At 52.9% G+C, this 18365-nt stretch overlaps 1 protein-coding gene and 1 long non-coding RNA gene across 4 annotated transcripts in view; one reads left to right on the top strand and one right to left on the bottom strand.

The window, feature by feature from the left end:
- Positions 1–7972, bottom strand: part of LOC114209594 (uncharacterized) — a 69919-nt gene extending 61947 nt beyond the window's left edge. The window contains exons 1-3 of one of the 2 annotated variants that reach the window (XR_015768160.1): positions 7716–7972; positions 4901–4962; positions 3951–4797 (exon numbers count right to left, since the gene is read on the bottom strand). This is a non-coding gene — a long non-coding RNA (uncharacterized LOC114209594). Of the gene's footprint in view, positions 1–3950; positions 4798–4900; positions 4963–7715 lie in introns of those variants that run through there. The other variant, XR_003609366.2, reaches the window with a different exon arrangement.
- Positions 7973–8232: 260 nt separating this feature from the next.
- On the top strand, positions 8233–13954 carry TIFAB (TIFA inhibitor). Of its 2 annotated transcripts, XM_028103525.2 has the most exons (4): positions 8233–8327; positions 10634–10793; positions 10910–11076; positions 12913–13954. In XM_028103525.2, the coding sequence occupies exons 2-4, from the start codon at positions 10665–10667 to the stop codon at positions 13484–13486; spliced, it is 870 nt and encodes a 289-aa protein (XP_027959326.1). In that variant the 5' UTR covers positions 8233–8327; positions 10634–10664; the 3' UTR covers positions 13487–13954. The 2 variants fall into 2 exon arrangements, with proteins under 2 accessions (XP_027959326.1, XP_087879390.1); XM_088023264.1 differs by lacking the exons at positions 8233–8327; positions 10910–11076 and having other exon boundaries at positions 10680–10793.
- Positions 13955–18365: the final 4411 nt, after the last annotated feature.

The following is an 18365-nucleotide window of genomic DNA, read 5'->3' as shown; positions in this document are numbered from 1 at the left end:
CCAAATATGTGCCATTCTGGAAAAGGCAAAACTACAGAGACAGTAAAAAGATCTGTGGTCACCAGGGTTTACAGGGGAGAGAGGCACAAAATTGGCAGAGCACAGAGAATTTTTAGGGCAGTAAAACTGTTCTATATGATACTACAACGGTGATACCTGTCGTTACACATTTGTCCAAACCCATAGGATGTACAGCACCAAGCATGAACCACATGTAACCTGTGGGCGGTGAGTGATACTGACGTGTCCATGCACGTTCATAGATTATAATTCATGTACCACTCTGGTGCAGGATGTTGATAGGGGAGGAGGCTGTGTGTCAGGGCAGGTCAGGGCGTATGTGGGAACTCTCTGTACTTTCTGCTTAATTTTGCTGTGAACCTAAAACCTCTCTAAAAATTTAAGTCCATTAAAAATACATATACAGGCGGGGGGGCGCCTGGGTGGCTCAGTCGTTGGGCGTCTGTCTTCGGCTCGGGTCCTGCATTGGGCTCCCTGCTCTGCGGGAAGCCTGCTTCTCCCTCTCCCACTCCCCCTGCTTGTGTTCCCTCTCTCGCTGTGTTTCTATCTGTCAAATAAATATATAAAATCTTAAAAACAAACAAACAAAAAATACATATACAGGCAAAAACTTTTGGAGCACACAAAAGTTGCCCAACAGTGCCCCCTAGCATCCGCAAACTATAAACTTGCTTAGAGTAGGGCTTGGAAGTTAAGTATCAGAGAACAAAAGACTGGGGGAAGTTTTGCTTTTGTGAACTATGCTTATCCATAACTTGTGCATATGGGGGTTAGAGGGACAGGTAAGGGAGGGAAGGAAAGGTAGGTTGAGGCTGGCATTTGCCAAGCCCTGGTCCTGGGTTGGTAGCCAGGTTCCCAGGTTTCGGGACAGGCCAGATCTTGGCTTGTACTAAACGTTCACAAAGGCCTGCCAAGGAGGAAGGGACAGCCCCTGGGTTTTATTTACAGTGTCGGAGGCATCCCATGGTCCGCAGCAAGCCTGTCAGCAGTGGGGTTTGCCTCTGAATGGCCAAGGGAGTTCCAACAAGGTCCAAGACCAGCTGAGGGTGCAAGGAGGGCTTCCTCAAGCAGATGATGCCAGGGGCGGGTCTTGAAGAGCGAGCAGGTGTTGACTAAGTTAATAAGGAGCAGCGGGTGCCCCAAGACTGGAGGGGAGGAGTGAGGAGGAGCCGCGAGAACCACAGTGGTCCTGGGCCTCAAGTGGGAACCTAGGTCTTTGCACAGATGGGTCCGGAGGGGAGTAGGTGCCCATCCCAGGGACAGGTGGGCTGGCAGCAGGCAGAGAGGCGGACAGAGGACCATGCTTATGAAGCAGCAGGGATGCTCTGAGTCAGTGGCCACCAGACAGAAATAGCCACACACTAGGGCACTGGGTCACAACTTCGCCAGGCCTCATTCATGATTTACGCTTCATGAGGAGACACGGTCCCAGGGAGCCTCTGGAAAACCAGTTGGAGAGAGAACTCTGTTGGCAGGATTTCTCATTTTCTCATCACTTTTCCATTTTCATGATAGAGTGCCCCCCGGGGGCCAAGGGAAAGGGAAAATGCTTTTTATATTATATTAGTGGCCATGTGGAAAAGACATATTTCCCATGACCTTTGGTTCAGAATGAAGACGCACATTTGTAAAGCATATGTGCAAAAGGTCGTGCATGAAGGGTATGAAATATTTGTTGTCGTGGCTGGGGCTAGTTTTGTGAAATATCATAGGACAGGGAGAACAGTTTTAAGAGTGAGCAACCCCTGGGGAGAATGTGAGCTGCTGGTCTTAAGGACACCTTTGCAAAGCAAGGCACCAGACGGTGTTTGCGAACGAGGAGGGTAGGGCTAGGCTGTATATTCATGTTTGCTTGCGCTTGCATAAAGAATATCTGGAAGGATGCTCAGGACCCTTGTTGTAGCAGTTATTACCTGATGGGAGGGGTGAGAGAGACTTTCAACTCTGCTTCTTTTTTATCTTTTCAGAAATTGTGAACTATGTGAATCCATTACTTTTTCAAAACATTACATAAAAACAAGACAAACAAAAAGCCTTTCACACCGTGAGCCGGCATCTCAGAACAGAACTAGAACATTCTGAGAAATATTGCATATTTTGTCTGGAAAATAAATCCCCAAAACTCAACTTCCTCCCTCTAGCCGCGAACCCAGGCAAGTCTTCTGGGTTTGGAACCATCCAGACGTCACAGCTGGATGCTGCAGCCCCTTTCTCTGACGGTCCCGGGGGCAGTGACTGCTTGTGCTTTATGAGGGGCTGTGGTTGCACCCTAATAAATAGGACATTCAACAGGACAGCAGAGACAGGAAAACAAGCTGAGTGATGAAGGCCAACCTGTCGCATCAACCAGCCTTTGGGGCTTTGACAGGGTCAAGGGTGAGATTGGAGGGGAAGAGCCAGGAGGGGCTGTGAGCAATGATGAGAGCAGAACCCGGGGAGGTTATGCAGAGGCTGAGGAGGTTAACAGCCTGCTCCTTCTCCAGTGGTTCTCCTGACATCCGGCTCTCTGAAACTTCTGAGTGAGCCTTTGCTTGTGCACGGCCCCCTCTTGGGCACCTGCTCCTCCTTATTAACTTAGCCAACACCTGCTGTTTCTTCAAGACCCACTGTTGGTCTCATCTGCTTGAGGAAGCCTTCCTTATATACCCGGGCTGGTTCTTGGACCTTGTTGGAACTCCCTTGGTCTGATGCTTCTGGGCCTGCCTGGTTGGGACTTGTCTGAGCGCCTGTCTCTTACACTAGCCTGGATCTCTATGGGGGTTGTCTCCTGTGTTTGGCTAGTGCAGAACCCACCCAGGGTTGGGCGCAGAGGAGGCCAGTTGCCCCTGGGCTCAGCCTCTTCCTTTGGAAGAGGGGCCCCGCTTGGAAACACAAACAAGCTGGAACTTGGCTCTGGAGCCATGCTGGGGTCGGGTCCTGAAGTGGGCAAGTCTGCTAAGCTTCTGTTCTGTTCTGTGTGTGGAAACAGCTATTAGTCCCTATGGATTCAGAGTGCATGTACACATCGGGGTGGTCCAGGAGCTCCAAAGCCTAGGGATCCTACTGCCGAGACCCCCACTCCCTGGAAGTTTCCATGGTCTCATTTTTTTGGTCCCAGACTGAAATGCAATTCATGTGGGATCTGTCACCTACTCCCAGAGTGGGCTTTCTGAATGTCACTGGTTTTGAAATTCCAATAGGTATTAAACTGGTAAAGGAGAATTAAAAGCAGACAACTTAATTTTGCAGAACAAATCCACAGAAATTGCTGGAGGGCCTTTCCTTTGTTTTGGCAAAATCCAGCCAGATTGCACTAGCCATGGTGATGGCAGCTTCTGGAGGTGGCATCTGAGGCTCACAGCCTCAGAACTGGGCCGGGTGATTTTCCCTGGCACCAGAAGCCTCCATGATGTAGCATTCTTCCCAGGAAATATGGGTCCTCCTCCAGCTCGTGATGACAATTCCAAATGCGGGAGGTGACTTGAGGTGTTAGGGATGGTAGGAGTGAGTGGGCACCCCGTGTGGGCAGCACAGGCCCCTCAGATTCCCCCTCCCAGTGGCACTCTACACAGCGGTGATCAGTTTTCCTTGTGAGTATGAGCCAACAGTTAAAGTTAAAGAATCAAACTTCTAGGAAGAGTGTTAAATTATGACCAGATGCAAAAGTTTTGAAATGCTTTGAACCTCTGGGTTTCTTTGTCTACTGTACTGAGGGCTCAGAATTTGGCTCATGGGTTCTGATTCTGGGGCCCAAACCCATGAAAACGGGTACCCAGTGGAGGCTGTCTGGCTATAGCTTTGTTTAGAAGCCCATGGTAACAAACACAGAGCACTGACGTTAACCCTTGCCCTTAAAATCTGTGACACCAGGAACATCCGGAAAGAACCGAGAGCCAGGGCATAGCATCCTGTTTACGGGCAGGAAATGATGGACTCAGGCGCCTGGCAACTCACAGCCCGGATGAGTCATCGATCTTCCCACTAAGACCTCCGTGAGATTCATATTGTTAGAAAGAAACCCATACTGCTGACAGGGTGCTGTGTTATTTCAAACGAAGAGTATTTCTATGCAACAGTATAAAGATGGGAACACAGAAGTAACAAAAACTACAAGGTGAATTTGAGTGCTTTTGTTTTGTGTTATTATCAAGGTATGCAAAATATTTTATTCAACCTGATATGGTCAAATATGGTACATTATCACCATTAATCATAAATCTTATCTTTAAGGAACTCTTTGTAGGAAAACTGCATGTCCACATGAATTTGAACCCTGACCTTAGATGGTATACAAAAATGATCACAAAATGGGTTAAAGGCCTAAATGTAAGACCTAAAACTCCACAACTCTTAGGGGAAAAGCATTCTGATACTGGATTTTGCAATGAGGACTTAGATATGACACTAAAAACACAGGCAAAAAGTAAAAATAGGGACATTGGATTATATCAAAATTTAAAACTCTGCATCAAAGGATCAATCAACAGAGAGAAATGGCAACATATGGAATGGGAGAGAGTATTTGTAAATCCTATACTTGAGAAGAGGTTAATATTCAGAATATATAAAGAATGCCTACAACTTACTAACAGGAAAACATCTCAATTTAAAAATGGACAAAAGGGCGCCTGGGTGGCTCAGTTGGTTAAGCGACTGCCTTCGGCTCAGGTCATGATCCTGGAGTCCCGGGATCGAGTCCCACGTCGGGCTCCCTGCTCAGCAGGGAGTCTGCTTCTCCCTCTGACCCTCTTCCCTCTCGTGCTCTCTCTCATTCTCTCTCTCTCAAATAAATAAAATCTTTAAAAAAAAATAAAAATGGACAAAAGACTTAAGTACCCATTTCTTTAAAGAAATATACAAATGGTCAACAGCACATGAAAAGATACTCAATATCACTCACCATCCGGGAAATGCCAATCAAAACCACAATTAAATATCACCTCACATTCATTAGGATGGCTACTGTTAAAAAAAGAAAACAGGAAGTAACAGATGTTGGCAACGATATGGAGACATGGGAAATTTGTGTGTTGTTGGGGCGGGGGGAGAATGTAAAATGGTGCAGCCACTGGCGCCTGAGGCTCACAGCCTCAGAACCGGGCCGGCAGATTTTCCCCGGCACCGGAAGCCTCCATGATGTAGCATTCTTCCCAGGAAATGTGGGTCCTCCTCCAGCTCATGATGACAATTCCAAATGCGGGAGGTGACCTGAGGTGTTAGGGATGGTAGAGGTGAGTGGGCACCCCGTGCGGGCGGCACAGGCCCCTCAGATTCCCACGGGGGCAACCATGGTGGTTGCTCAAAATAGTAAACATAAAATTACCATGTGACCCAGTAATTCCACTTCTGAGTACATAAGCAAAGGAACTGAAAGTGAGGAATCAAACAGATATTTCTACAGCATATCCACAGTAGCATCAGTCACAAGAGCCAAAAGGTGGAAGGAAGAAACCCAAGTGTCCGTTGACAGCTGAATGGATAAACAAAATGTGGTACATACAATGAAGTAACTCAATGGAGTACTGTTCAGCCTTAAAAAGGAATGAAATTCTGACACATACTGTAACATGCATGAACCTTAAAGAGATTGTGTTAAGGGAAATAAACCAGTGACCAGAGGACAAATACTGTAAGATTCCACTTACGAGGTACCTAGAGTAGTCATAGAAACAAGGAGAATGATGGCTGCCAGGGGCTGGAAAGAGGGGGAAAGGGGGAGTTTTTAATTGGTTTAGAGTTTCAGTTCTGCAAGATGAAAAGTTTCTGAGATGAGTTGCACAACAATGTGATTATACTTAACACGATGAACTGTACGTTTAAAATGGTTAAAATGGTAAATTTTATATATTGTACGTTTTACCACAGTTTAAAGACCGATAACTATTTGCAGAAGGAGAGCTGTTTTTTTTTTTTTTCTCCCTCCTGTTGCAATCAGATCTGTACAGAGTATTTCTAGGCACCAGGAACCACCTGAATTCCCACACAGGTTTTTTTTTTTCATGGTATGTTAAAAGTCTGCCTTTGAAGACATGCTAATTTCAAAATACACTTTATTCCTAAACTTTAGTTAAAAGTATTTCTGCTAGGCTTTTACCTCACTTAATTAAAAACAAAAAGCCCATGTTTGATGTGTGTTATGCTGTGTTTGAGGCCATCTTTCCTAGCCAGATGCATCCGCTAAATAAGAGCAAGCTGTGTTTCTTCCATACGGGTGCTTGACTGAAACAGAAAGCAGCCCCGGGCAGATCCTTCTGACCAGGTGAAAGCTGCCCCCTCTTAAAGTGTTAAATGAAGATGATGGCGATAGGGCACGCATGAGAATTCCCATTCTCCAGATGAAGGACACCAAGGAGGCCGGAAAGGAAAGGAAAAAAGTGACTTGCCCCAAAGTCTGTCTACAACAGAGGCAAGGTTGGCCCCGGGTGAGGGCTCCCTCCCTGCCCTTTGATCCTCAGCGGCTCTGGATGCTGTGGGTGAAGGTGGAGGGAGGGCACGCTGGCCAAGACCAGAGGCCGCCTCCTCCTTCCCCAAGCCCTTTCTCCCCTGGCAACCCAAGGGATGGCCCTTTAGCTCAGTGAGGAAAAAGGAGATCAGAGGCATAATGTAACTTCTGGCCTTACTGGCTTAACTACTCCTTACAGACTCTGTGTGGCCTGACCACCCCACAGGATGGTAAGAGCCAAGAAGGCCTCAGAATTCCAGGCACCCGTCCCCAGGCCTGCCTCAGGCACTGGTCAGGGCTCCGGGACTTAGCCCTTAAGTAAATGCTCGTTAGCGGGATTTAGCAATAAGTAAAATTGACATATATTAAGCACTGAGCACAATCATGAAATTAGGCTTAGCAGCGACCCCTGGAACAGGGGAGGGAGCGTGGGCCTGAATGGCAGAAGCTTCTGAGCACCTTCTTCTCACCATTTCTGGTTCCTGTGCAGGTGGGGGCCACCACAGTCACGCTGGCCAGCCCAGCCTCCACGTGGAGGCCCAGCCAGCATTCTGGGAGAAAACACAGAGGGAACAAGCAGTTGGGGCCCCCTGATAGCCACTTGCTTCCCACCAGGGCTCAGGCCAAGAGACTGGCAGAGCTGGTCACACACAGAGATCCCCCTGAGAGGACTCAGTAAAGGGTAACTTTTCAGACCCACCGTTACTTTGCAGTTATCATTCTTATTAGCCAAGAGCATGGGCCTGGGGGAGGCAGAGTCATTTCCAGAAACTGGGTACTGACTCCCACCTTCCTCCGCCAGGCTTCGTCCCACATCGCACCCTGCAGAGTCAGCCCAAGTGTCCCCTCCTCCAGGAGGCCTTCCCCGGTGTCCCTCACGCCCGGTAGGTTAGACTCCCCTCCTGGGGTTCATGGTTCTGTGCGCCCCACCCCCCCATAGCATCTATCTCTATGAGTTACAGGTGTTCTTTTTCTTACCTGAGAGCTCAGTGGGGCCAGGGAGCGATCAGTCACCATCAAAGTAACAATATATGTATATACTATGTATATAGTACATACAGAGTAACAATTGCAACAAACATAGTAACTCTATCCACATTCCTCTTACCACGCATGTGGCCCTGGCCTAGCTGTGTGCTTCGCATGCACTGTCTCTCTGGGGGCCCCCTCCCCGGAGGGCCCCAGGGTTACTCCACTTCACAGATAGGGAAGCCTGGCTTCTCACCCTTGCAGTGCGGCGCACCCGGGCTGTGTTCTCGGGCGGGCGACTTACCCCTTCAGAGCCTGTCGTCCTGGCCTCTGTGCTTGCAAGCACTGCTCCACAAGGCTCCTGCTCTGGCTTCCTGCTTTATCCCCGCGCTCCATGGGTTGGTGTTCTCTGGTGACGTTTGCTGTGGAGTCACCTGGGGCCATTTCAGACCATTTTGAGTCAGAGAAGCAAGGACTCTGTCCCCTTGCCACCCCAAGCCCTGGGCCTCCCCCATGCTCTCCGCCCCAGCTCCCCGGCGGTCCTAGCCATGACACCTCCATCCTTTCATCACCCTCCCCTTTCCCTTGAAGCGCAAGCCACTAGGTTTACGGGTGCTGCCACCTGGTGGTCACAGGCCACGAGGACATAGTGGGGTGGCTGCCGCAGGCTTGGCTGGCTGCATCCTGGCCCCTCTCCCTGCGCAGTGCTCGGCCAGCCGGCCAGGTGGAGCACGTTTGCAGTAGGCAGGATAGCTGGACTGCAGAGAATGCCACCTAGAAGGCACGGCAGCTTCATGATTAGGCCCAAGAGCGCTGCAGAACGGGTCCGAGTCTTAGTTCTGCTGCTTCTCCGATATGAGACCTTGGGCTAGTCGACTGATCCCTGGGAGCCTCAGCTTCTTCACCTGCCAAAGAGGTAACCTTGTCCTCCCGTGTTGGGGCCACATGCCCCAGCCATCACCTGGAGATTCTTCCCAGAGCACCCCTTTAACTTCATTACATTTAAAATGGAATTTATGTTAAATTCATGCAAATGAGGTATTCGACTCCAAATTATGTTCATTGTAAGCAAAACCTGGGGCCTTCTGAGAATTTGGGGTTTGTGCAAGCTGCCAGGCTGCTCGGCCAGCCCCTCTCCCCAGATGCGCCTACACGCTCTTCTGCTGTTAAGGGTTCAACCACAGGCAGCTCTCATGCACCAGCTTAAGCCCGTTCTTGGCACTTGGCGTGTATCTCAGTTGGCCAGCACACAACAACAAATTATCCTGATTTCACAGAGTAGAGATCAGCTGAGGGAGGCCGAGGAACTTGTTTGCATTCATGTACTTGCTAGAAGAAGGAACCAAGCCTCATGCCAGAGTCTGTCTGACATGAGAATCCTCGCCCGCCCACCATTATAGAAAGCTCTGGAAGCTGTTCTGTCCTGAGCTCCCCAAGCAGCACATGACAGGGACGTTTGCTCACTGATGTACATTCCTCAGTGTCCCAACACCAACCAAAGAAGGGCCTCCTGGCCCAGGGGGCCAAGAAGTGTGCAACCAGCACTTCCACTCCCCCTGCTCTCCCTCTCCCCTCGGGGGACTGCCAGCCAGTGACCTGCAGGACTTGGGCAGGACTTCCAGCTCGCCTTCGGAAAATGCAGCCCGAGCAGGACTTCCTCATAGCGGCTCAATTCCCTGGCTGTTTCAGTTCTCTCTTCCTGGGAACTGCTCTGAACCAATTTACTGAGGGCGCAGGGGTCATGAACACTTCTCTTCTACCCACGCCAGGGCTGGGAGCGTGGACCTAGTAGACCATGGTCGCCGGGTGTTGTGGGGACACCGTGTCCCATCCCTACGGGAGGAAAACTTAGGTCCAGAGAGGGGTTAGGGGTCACACACCAAGGGGCAGCAAAGCCCCTGCCTGGCTCTTACCCATTGCCCACTGCCCTGGGTTCCCCCGGGGAAGGCTGACATCCTGTGTGGACCCCGGTGGGGACAGGCCTCCCCCACACACCTGGCCCAGCTCTGTGCATGCTGGAGCTTAGAGACATAGTGAACATGGACTACGGGGAGGCAGCCTGTAGTTGATGCTTGCTTTCCTCCAGGGGCAGATACACTTCCCAGCTCTGGGGAGCCCAGTGGTGGTCTCACGCTGGCTGGGATACACAGCGATAGATGACTGTTTCCCAGATCTTCCTATTGTCCTTCTCAGTTACTAAGCAACCGACTAGAGTCTAAATGCTCAGAAGAGAGAAAGCAGACTAGGCCCTGAGTCGTGCCCAAAGGAACTCAGCCCCCATGGTGTGGCCGGCCGAGATCTCCGGGGCTATAAGGGTCACCCCTGAGGAGCGGATAAGCAGCAGGTCTGGGGACAGTGAGGCAGAGCGGGGGTACCTGCGCACTGCACCACCCACCTACATGCCCTCCAAGAGTCCCCAGGATAGCCTGGGTTTGACGGGAAAAGGGGAAAGGATTATAAGCTGATTTTGTTCCGGGGCCTCGGGCCAGGGACTGCCCCTCTTAGGGCCTCAAGTGTCGCCTGTATAAGATGGGCACATGTCTCCTGCCGGCTTGGTGGGTACAGTGAAGGCTGTATGAATACACTGGTGGACTGTGAAGATGTGGGCCACGTGCAGGGTTAGCACCGTGGTGACACTGGGTCACTTTCAGGATGGCCAGGGTCCACAGTGCTGGACCAGCATCCATCGTGGTCTCTTCCAGGTTGCCTCAGAAGGCCAGCAGAGCCCAGGAGGGGGTGGGCAAAAAAGATGGCTTTTCTGCTCTCCTCCAAAACAGACTGCCCACCGTGAGCAGCCGTTACCCCCCGCCCCCTGAGGCCCTGCCCTTCCACGACACTCCGTGCATGGCTCTGTTGCCCACAGCTCCCTTGGTCACTCCCAGTCCAGCCATAATGCTCTCTTCACAGTCACCCACGTAGGGGGGGGTTCCCCTCATTGACCCTCTATTCAAAAAGCCTCTCCTCTCTAAGAGGCCTGGGATGCCTTCGCCCTCACCCAACTGGCAGCAGAGAAGAGGAACTCTACCAGCTACCAGGACTGGATACAGCTCTCCAGGTCCCTGAGGACAGGCCACGGACACAGGCAGTGCTGAAACCCCGTGGGAAACCGCACCTCTCAGGGGCCTCTGCTAGCAAGGATCCCAGGCTGGGGTTTCTCAACCTCTCCGCACTGGGGTTGCACTTCTGCAGTGGGAAATTACATTTCCATTTTCTTTTCTGAAGGCAAAAAGGAAGAAAGCAGCGACACAGATGAATGACGTGGCGCGTCACACCCCTGGACTGCAGCTGTAACTGCCAACCCCAGGCCCACACTGCTCACACCCACATGCTCCTGAGAGCTCACAGCTGCAATGTCACACGCAGATGGGCCCCTGGCAGAAAGGTAGGTGAAGGTCAGGGGGACTGGAGCCACACAGCCAGGGGAGAGGGCCTGGTGGGGCAGGGAGCAGGGCCCCCGCTGGCTCCTCGCCAGGCGCCTCTCTGAGTGTCTTCCTACAGTCCCACCCCAGAGACGGCACCGGGAGGGCTGCTTTCTGCTTCCCCAGAAAACCTGGGCAGTCCTGGAGACAGCGTGAGGGCCTCGTCAGGGGCTCTGCCCTGGCCGGGGATTTCTGTCAGCTCTGGAGTGCTAAGCGGAGCGGAGGAGTAACGTCTCCCGAGCAGTGGTGAGCCCTAATTTCTGCGGGATTCTCTCAGGATCCTTGCGCCGTGGGATCGAGTCCCAGAAGTGAACTCCGAATTTCTGGCCAGGCCCGAGGACTTGGACACCCAGCTTGGCAGTCCTGGGCCCAGCTTACCTTTCGTACTTCAGGAGGAGGTTTCCTGCAGGCTGGGGCCTGGGATGTGGACGGAGACACGTGTATGTCCGCGCTTTAGGGAGAGGGAGGGTCCTGAGGGGCCCGGCCCTCAGTATCCGAGTGGAAGGTCCTCACCATTTGCCGACTTCAGCCAGAAGGTAGAAGGGGCCGAGGGTCTGGGACTCAGACTACCTGTGACAGGCTTCCAGTCCCACAGCCCATAAGGACCAGGCTCTCATTTGCAGTATACCAAAACCTGATCTCACAGGATTTTCATGTGTGTGTGAGCATCTCCTCATTTAGCCATTTGGCAAATGTGCCCCCAGACAGATGTTGTGGCCGGGCCCGGTGAGCACGGGGCAATGGGACACAGAGCAGCCGCTCAGACCCCAGCCTGCCCCCGGGGGCCCTCAGAGACAGCAGGAGGAGCAGAGCTCAGGGAAGACGGGACAAGGACTCAGGTGACTCTGGTGTGTTATGAGAAGCTGTGCTGAATGGGGGTGTCCAGAGAGGGGCAGAGAGAGGAAAAGAGCTTCATAGGAGAGGCCACATTTGAAATGGGTCTTTAAAGATGAGCGGTATTTGGGCAGAGTTTGGGACGGAAGATGCCTTCTCAGCAGAGAAAATACTGTAAGCCAAAGCCTGGTGCCGGGAATGTATAGGATCAGTCACTCAAACCCACTCATCCCTTGGTTCCCGCTGAAGGCGGTGGCAGGTTCCTCACCATATGGGGTTGGTGGATGTGCCAGAGAGTTTATATTCCTCCAATCCACGCGGGAGCAAAGCCGACTGTTGTAAGCAGCCTTACTGCATGTGCCAGTAAGATTCTAAAGGACAAATTACCAGAGGTGGAGTGGCTGGGACAAAGGACGTGTGCCTTTCTCACCGTGGCAGCCTTGTTACTTGGCCTCTGCAGAGCCCCTGTTGCTTCTTGAGTGAGATCTCCCAGCACCCTCCACCTTCTTCCTCAGGATCTGCCTTCTGCCCATATAGTGAGACATTCATGCCCAAAGTGCACTTGGCGTGGTGCCAGGCCCACTTGGAACATGCTAGCTGTTTTTATTCTTTCTCTGGGTCTCCAGGCAGCCTTTCTGGGCCCCCAGGAGCCAGCTGGGCTTCCTGATTCTGTGTCTGTCCACAATTCCTGCTGCTAGAAGCCTCTGTCTCCTCCACCAGCTGGGCGTTCTGGAGGTCAGCAGCTTCTTCTCCTGTTGCCTCTGCTCATTCCCAGCAGCTGATCAGTGCCTGGCTCAGGCAAGGGCTCAGCAAGGGTTTTTTGTGTGACTATTGGATACAAGGAAGGTGTATCCTATCTGCCTGTCCTTCCCTTCCCGGGAAACAGGGCCAGATTGTCTCCAAATGACAGTAGGCCACCAAAACCACAACATGCAAGCTGGTAGGCCTTATACCTTGCAAAGACAAGGACAGGCATTCTTATATTACAGAAAAGAAAGCTAAAGCTCAGAGTGGATGAGTGGTTAAGTCCTACTCACAGAGCGTGCTAGAGATGAAGCTGAGGCTAGACCCAGCGGGGCTGACCTTCCACAAGGCTGGAGCCTTGGCACCATCCTGACTTGGACAGAATGACCATACCCACACTCGGTGCTCTGCTCTGTTTGGCTGGAGGTGGTTCAGCATCCCTGAGCTGGGCAAGCATGTCTAGGCTCCAAACCCATTTTTCTGTCTGTGCTCCATCTTTCCCAGGCTCCTGTCCACTGAGAGGGCCCTCACGGTCCTGCATGTGAGCCTGCATCACCCCGCACAGGACCCGGACATCTTTGCCAATGTCCCAGCACGGTGGCAGCATGACACCAGCCCGCTTCTGGTGGGGCGCAGCCTAGATGCCCACCTCCGGCTACAGCTCCCCTGCCTCTCCCGCAGACACCTGTCGCTGGAGCCCTACCGGGAGAAGGGCAGCGCTCTGCTGACCTTCTGCCTGAAGGCCCTGAGCCGCAAGGGCTGTGTGTGGGTCAACGGACTGACTCTGAGGTTCCTGGAGCAGGTTCCCCTGAGCATGGTCAACAGGGTCGCCTTCTCCGGCATCCAGATGGTGGTCCGCATAGAGGGAGGCACCTCCCTGGAGGCTTTTGTCTGCTGCTTCCATCTCAGCCCCTCGCCCCTGATTCACAGGCCCCAGGCTGAGGAGACTGACGAATGGGAGAGTACCTCCCAGGAGCAGCCTCCCCCAAGTTCAGGGCACTGGGCTCCAGGTCACCTGGGGCTTCTCCATGGCCCTTCCCTGCCAAGCCCTGGAGGAGGAGCAGAAACACAGCTCTAGAAGACCTCAGACAGTGCTAGCCCCACCGGCTGCCCAGAGCAAGCCTCACCCATAAGAGGACTTGAACTCTTGGAGCGACCCCACGCGAGGTTGACAAGCAAGACCTGCTTGGTAATAATGAACTGATCCTGCAAACACGAACAGCCTGGGGTGGGGGTGCGCCCTCCACGGTTACAGCTATGCAAGGTAATGGGAACTTCATATACTTTTAGAGGCCCTGAGAGGTTCTGAGAGCCTCTCTCCAGCCTTTCCCCACATTTCCCTCCTCTTGTCTGCCTAGGAGTTACTTTATGTTGCTAATTTCGCGTGCTGCTTAAGAGCTGGAATTTGGGGTTTGCACCAGGAATGCGTGGACACATGTAACAATTACGTTTGTGGTAGCTCGGGGTTACCCTGGCCTTTCAAATACCCACAGGCACTCCGGGCTTAGGGAAGCCTGTATTTAATAAACTGCAAGTATTTCATTAAGCTGGCATACCCAATAGGATTCCCCGATCCCCAGACGGGCTGCATGCGTACCACGTTGTCACACAGAGGCGGGGGTGGGGAAATAGAGAAGAGGTGTAAGAGGAAATTGGAAAGGTGGGGGCTCACATTTCTGGAAAGGATGTGGGCAGAGCTCAGGGTTTCCTGGGGCTGGGGAGCTGGGGGCTGGGCCTGCCTGGAAATCCATTGACCCGGTCATCCTTGAGTTCCCTCACTATCATTTCTGGATCAAAGCCTTGGCTGATCAGAGGGCCAGGTCTTCAGGGAAAGGTAGCTGCCCAGAGCAATGGGCTCTTTCAGGACTAATTCTATGAGAGGGTGGGGAGGGAGGTTGTGGTAGAATTTAGCTCAGCCGTTATTTTACTCAAAGTGGGTCATAGACCAATGGGGGTGGGGTAGTCCTCCAAAACTAAGGGACAACTAGTGAGTCATGTGGGCCAAGGATGGGACAGCTTTCTCAGTGAACAGGGGAGCTGAGCACAGCCCCCACTCTCCATGTCATCCTAGTGGCAGTGGGGGTTGGAAGTGTCGTTTAGAAACAGCGTTCACCTGTGTAAAGAAGGGAGGGGCCTACAAACTCAGGTGGTCGTCATCATCCTAGAGCCTGCTCCAGGATATGAGGCCATGGTGTTGCCAACCAGCCGGCTCACAGCCTCAGGCCTCTTACCACGTCCAACAAGGCTTTCGACACTCTCTACTTCCCACCCGAGAAGAAAAACCCTTTTGCACCCCAGGCAGGCTACAACGAGATTCAGCTGCACTGCCAATTCTTCCCGGGGAAGATAGTGCGCAGAACCCAGGCCTGTTCTGGCTGGGGAAACTTCCCTTCTAATAGGGAATAAGGCAAGGACACTGAGATTATAGCCACAAGGCACAGGAGGGCAAGGGCTGCAAAGAGAGGGGGCTGTCCAATACAATGAATGGCCCCTCGGGGCCCCCAAGCAGTCCTTCACTCAGTCATTCAACAAACTTTCACCAGATGTGAGGCAAAGCCCCAGGAACCCACAGTGAACTAGGCAGGCAAAGTCCCTGCCCTCAGAGAACTTATGTGGGCTCATGAAAGACACCTGTGGAGGAGTCAATCACTTCATTATTTGATCACCACTGTTACTGGTGCCGTAAATGTGTTTTCTGTCTTCCAGCTGGGGTTAGCATTCGCTGTACCATTAAGTGGCCATGTCTGCTGAGTGCATACTGTGTGCGCAGTGCTTTGCCAGGTGCCGTGTGCCTTGCTCAGCTGAATCCTCAAAACACCCGGATAGATCATGGTATTAGCACATTGTATCGACGAGGAAATCAAGACTTAGAAAGGGTATCTTGCCCAAAATCATGTCACTCACTAGCTGTGTGATCTTGGGCAAGTGACTTAGCCTTCTCTTGTCTCCATTTGTCCCGCTGAAAAGTGGGTAAGATGATAGTACCCATCCACCAGGGATGTTATACGGTCTTAGGAGGGGGCACGTGTAAATCTTGTAGGGAAACATCTGTCACACAGTAGGCACTCAGTACGTGTTAGATACCTACCATGGTGAGACCTAAGAGAGGGAACATAATAGGTCTCTATCCAAGGGCTCACCTGGGATGCATATATAGAGCTAGAGGAGGTTGGAAGCCTGGCAGACCGGCTGCAGAGCCCAAGAGCGCACCTGCATTCTGCGATCACCTGATAAAGGGTTTTGTCTTTGCCAGAGACCCGGTGGGCAGTCAGGAGGGGGCTTTCACCTCTTGCTTACACCAGAAGGCCCAGTATTCAGAGTTTGTAGGATGGGAGACACCCTGTGTGTCCCACTGCTTTGGAACCGCCTTTATATTTCACACACAGATCCTCAGTGTAGCGATGATCCCTCCAGAGACCAAGATGTTCCCCCAACTCGGCTAGGGAGCAGCAGTACACCTACAGAACTGGGAACCCACAGCCTGGACACTGCACCCGATCTTCGAAGGCAGAAGAGAGGAAGCTGGCTGGGGCCATGCACCCTGGAGTCCCAGGGGGCAACTCCCCCACTGCCATTGAGAGGAGTCCTCTCCCCTCCAGGAAGCAGCAGCAACCCCTCCCAGCTGGGGGTCTCTGAGAAGAGACAGGCTGCCTCCCAATAAGGAGTCTAAGATTCAGAGTCAGGCGTCCCGGCATCCCTCCGGGACCACAGGATGAAGTGCAGGGCAGGCTGAAGGACGTGAGCCAGAGACAGGGTGGGAGGGAGCCAAGACACATCCCGCTTGTTTCAGACTCTGTTGATTCACAAACTCTCCTTGCAAACCTCCCTGCTTGCCTCGCACCAGCAGCAAAGCTCTGCTCCAGGCTAGATTCCATTTTTCTTGAAGTAGAGAACCGCTCAAATCACCAGGTCCCTGTACCCACTCCCATTTTCACACCTGATACCCCTTTCCTTGGCCTGCAGAGACAGCTTGAGCAGGTCGCAGAGACCCTGCCAGCAGTGAAAGCTTTCTCTAGCTCCCACGCGTGCGGGGCAGTGCACGCTGGTGAGGGGGTGCGTGTGCACGCCCGCACTGACACAAGCCATCCGCGCCTGCTGGGGTGCCTCCCGGCCGGGGCCTGGGTTGAAATTCCTGCTCTACCGTGCACTAGTTCTGTGATCTTGAAAGAGGGACTGAATTTCCCTGCTCCTCAGTTTCTTCTGGAAACCAGGGAAGGTAAGGGCTGGCCGTGGTGGTAAAATGAAGCACCGTATATAAAGCACCTAGGGCAGCGCCTGGCACATAGTAAGTGCTCGATTGTCGAGTTAGCTTTCATTGTCCAGTTCAAAGGACTGAATCGAATGCAGGCAGGCCCAGAGTCTCAGCTCACACACACATACACATCCGCTACAAAGAGCTACGTCAATTACACTCAGGCATCCCCCAGAGCACTACAATTCTCTGAGACCACGTCTGGAAACCTAGAAAATCATCCCCTGTGCCCTTTCAGGCATTTTAACCCTCCCGATCCTCTGCTTTTCCAAAACGGGAGTCTTCCCAACCTGTCTGTGAGACACTGCAGCCCCTTGAGCCCCGTTTTGAGGGAGACCAGAGGACGCCCCGTAAATATGCAGGGCTCTGAGGCACGAGCAAGCACCGTGAGGCTGTGATGGCAGACACATTAGACAGCACAGTCCTGGCTGTGGCCTAGAGCAAGGGAGGCCACAGCTGGGCACCGGCAGTTCCACGTGGACATCAGAATGCTGTAGCCATCGTTTTTGTCGACGAGCCCTGTGGGACTCCGGGCTCCACAGAGATGAGGACCACGGGTTGTCTGCCGTTGTGTTCCTGGTGGCCCTCAGGGAGCTGGCCAGAGAACGACTGGACAGACGGATGGGCAAGGAAGCGGTCATGAGCCAGGCAGGCGAGGGCATGGCCGAGGCTTAATAGTGATGGGACAAGAGATGGGCCGGCCGGCTGGGGCAGCAAGGCCCCGAAGCCGTGGGCAGAGAGTAAGTCTCTGCCTGCTCTAAGCCCCGGTGGGGAGAGCCCCGAACCTCTAGCTGGGGCAGAACGCAGCTGGTGCTTCTCCCCGTTGCTTGACCCTCTGCAGCCCAAACCAACCAGAACTGTGGGTTTTGGGAATTCTGTGCGACAGCTGCGGGAGGTTGACAGATCTGACAGGTCCCCAAGTCACTGAGGATAGCTCTCAGGCAGCACTTCCTGCCCTAAGCAGAAGCACAGAGACGCCCCCCAGGAGGCCCTGGGAGGGGCTCCAAGCTCGAGCAGTCACGAGTTGGGCTGGCAGGAGTGAGTCGGGGCGAGTTGGGCTGGCAGGAGTGAGTCGGGGCCCCTGACGCTCACCACATTTCCATGGGATGTGGTTTGACCCCTCTGCTCCACCCCCGTACAGTGGAGGCCAACCTCCACAGAGCCCCCCCCCCCCCGCCGCCCCACGCTAGGAACACACTGTCTCCCTAAGCCAACACCCCACCTGCACAGACCAGAGCTCTCCCATCAAGAGATTCCCTGTGGTACAGAAAGCTAAGAGGTCACACTACGGGAGGCATCCGCATTTTCAAAGAAAGGACTGGAGAGGGTGATGTCTACTCTGAAGGAGTAGGTTTTGTTGTAGAGAGAGTGGCATTAAAGGTTTCACAGGAGACCAATAAAGGAAACATTTCCCTTTCCCCTCAAACGGACAGTCACTTCATCAGTGTATAAAGCAAGACGTAGTGAGGGCCTGGCTCAAGGTCTGCCTGTGACTAAGTAGAGCTGAGACAGGGTTCTAACAGAGCGGGGAACGGACTCTGCCTAACAGCCCACCGAGCGGCCAGGCTGCTGTCAGCAAAGACATGGGCAGAAGCAAGTAAACCCCATGCAGTGTGGACGGTTCCTCGCCACCCCCACCCTGGGCTGTGCAGGGGAGACCTGCCTCCCCCTGTACCTACTGTGAGAGCTCCGTTCTCCCCGCTCA

The sequence above is a fragment of the Eumetopias jubatus genome, unplaced genomic scaffold (assembly GCF_037043125.1).
Source record: "Eumetopias jubatus isolate StellerSeaLion01/CBP00866 unplaced genomic scaffold, mEumJub1_p1.0 scaffold_5, whole genome shotgun sequence".
Classification (NCBI taxonomy): domain Eukaryota; kingdom Metazoa; phylum Chordata; class Mammalia; order Carnivora; family Otariidae; genus Eumetopias; species Eumetopias jubatus.
The sequence above is the reverse complement of the archived record's forward strand: the minus strand, read 5'-3'. Positions and strand labels throughout refer to the sequence as shown.